Source organism: Helobdella robusta, assembly GCF_000326865.2.
Source record: "Helobdella robusta unplaced genomic scaffold HELROscaffold_29, whole genome shotgun sequence".
Taxonomy (NCBI): Eukaryota; Metazoa; Annelida; class Clitellata; order Rhynchobdellida; family Glossiphoniidae; genus Helobdella; species Helobdella robusta.
This window is the reverse complement of record NW_008704475.1, coordinates 168,267-169,630: the sequence shown is the minus strand read 5'-3', so window position 1 is coordinate 169,630 and position 1,364 is coordinate 168,267. Positions and strand designations below refer to the sequence as shown.

Sequence of the window (1,364 nt, the reverse complement as noted above, 5' to 3'; positions counted from 1 at the left end):
GTGGATGATGCAGATGAGGATGAAACTATGCCAATTGTTTTGGATGTTGATGGATCATGTGTGTTGAACAATTTTGATGATGTGGATGCTATTGTAAATTGTGAATACTATATGCCAAATAACATTAGTCATTATTTTGTTTTCTGTGAACTTATCGATTTTTTAAATGTTTCAGCTAACAATAACTCTAATTTATTTTTACTGCATATAAATGTCAGAAGTTTGACTGCGCATGCTGATGATTTGGCACTGTTGATTAATGGTTTTCAATTATATGTTAATATCCCTCAAATTGTTGCTTTAAGTGAAACATGGCTAAATGATGACACTAACTATGGCCCTATACTATCGTATTTTCCATGCCATAGTCTAGTTGCGAAAAATAGGGTGGGTAAAAGGGGTGGGGGTATTGGTTTTTTAATTGATAAAAACTTAGCGTACGAAAATTTAAATTGTAATTTTTCTCAGTTCCGACCTGTTTGAATGGGTCGGAATTAAATTTGCTTCTGACAATAAAAAAAATATAATCATTTGTATTTATAGGCCACCAAATTATAAATTGGATAATTTCTTATCTAAAATGCAGGAGTTTTTATATGAACTTTTAAAAGACGATGTCAGTAGTGATGTTTTTATACTTGGGGATTTTAACATTGATTTGGCTGTAAAAAACCAGGCATCATTATCGTTTTTAAATCTTATGGCTCAATTTAATTTGCATCCAATTATCAACCAACCGACTAGAATAACATCAAGCCATTCGTCAACGATCGATAATGTTTTTACTAATTATGGCATCGGCGGCTGCCCTAAAGGAATTCTATACAGCGATGTTTCTGACCATTTACCTATTTTTCTTTGCATACCATTGAATGCTAAGGCTGTCGGTGGCAAAAACCCTTACATTAAAACCCGTTTGATTAATTCTGAGAACCTAAAAAAAGCAAATTGTTTATTACAGAATATCCAGTGGAACATGTCTGATTACGGGTCCGATTTTGAATCAAATTTTAAGAAATTCCTAAAGACTTATTTAAACTGCATCAATCTAGCTTTGCCATTGGTGAATAAAAAAAATCGCTTCCGAAGGCCATGGATGAATATCGATCTTTATAATCTTTCCTTGTATAAAAATGTTCTTTACAAAAGGCATCTACACAATCCATCCCCTGCAAATAAAAATGCATATAATAAGGTTAAAAATAAATTTATAAATGTCAAAAGATTCACGGAAAAAAAATATTTTGAAAATAAATTAAAAAATCAATCTGGAACAAAACACAGATGGAGGATAATTAATGAAATTTTGGGGTCAAAAAAATCATGCAATAAATTGTTCTCAAATGATGCCAGTGAAACTGCTA

General features: G+C 31.5%; 1 protein-coding gene across 1 annotated transcript in view; it reads left to right on the top strand.

Moving 5' to 3' along the window:
• Window positions 1-580: 580 nt before the first annotated feature.
• The window catches only part of HELRODRAFT_174160 (hypothetical protein), a gene marked incomplete at both ends in the record, with an annotated part of 2,279 nt that continues 1,495 nt past the window's right edge, over window positions 581-1,364 (top strand). The window contains one exon of the mRNA XM_009020721.1: window positions 581-1,195. Within this exon, the coding sequence (XP_009018969.1) occupies window positions 581-1,195 (615 nt within the window). The remainder of the gene's footprint in view (window positions 1,196-1,364) is intronic.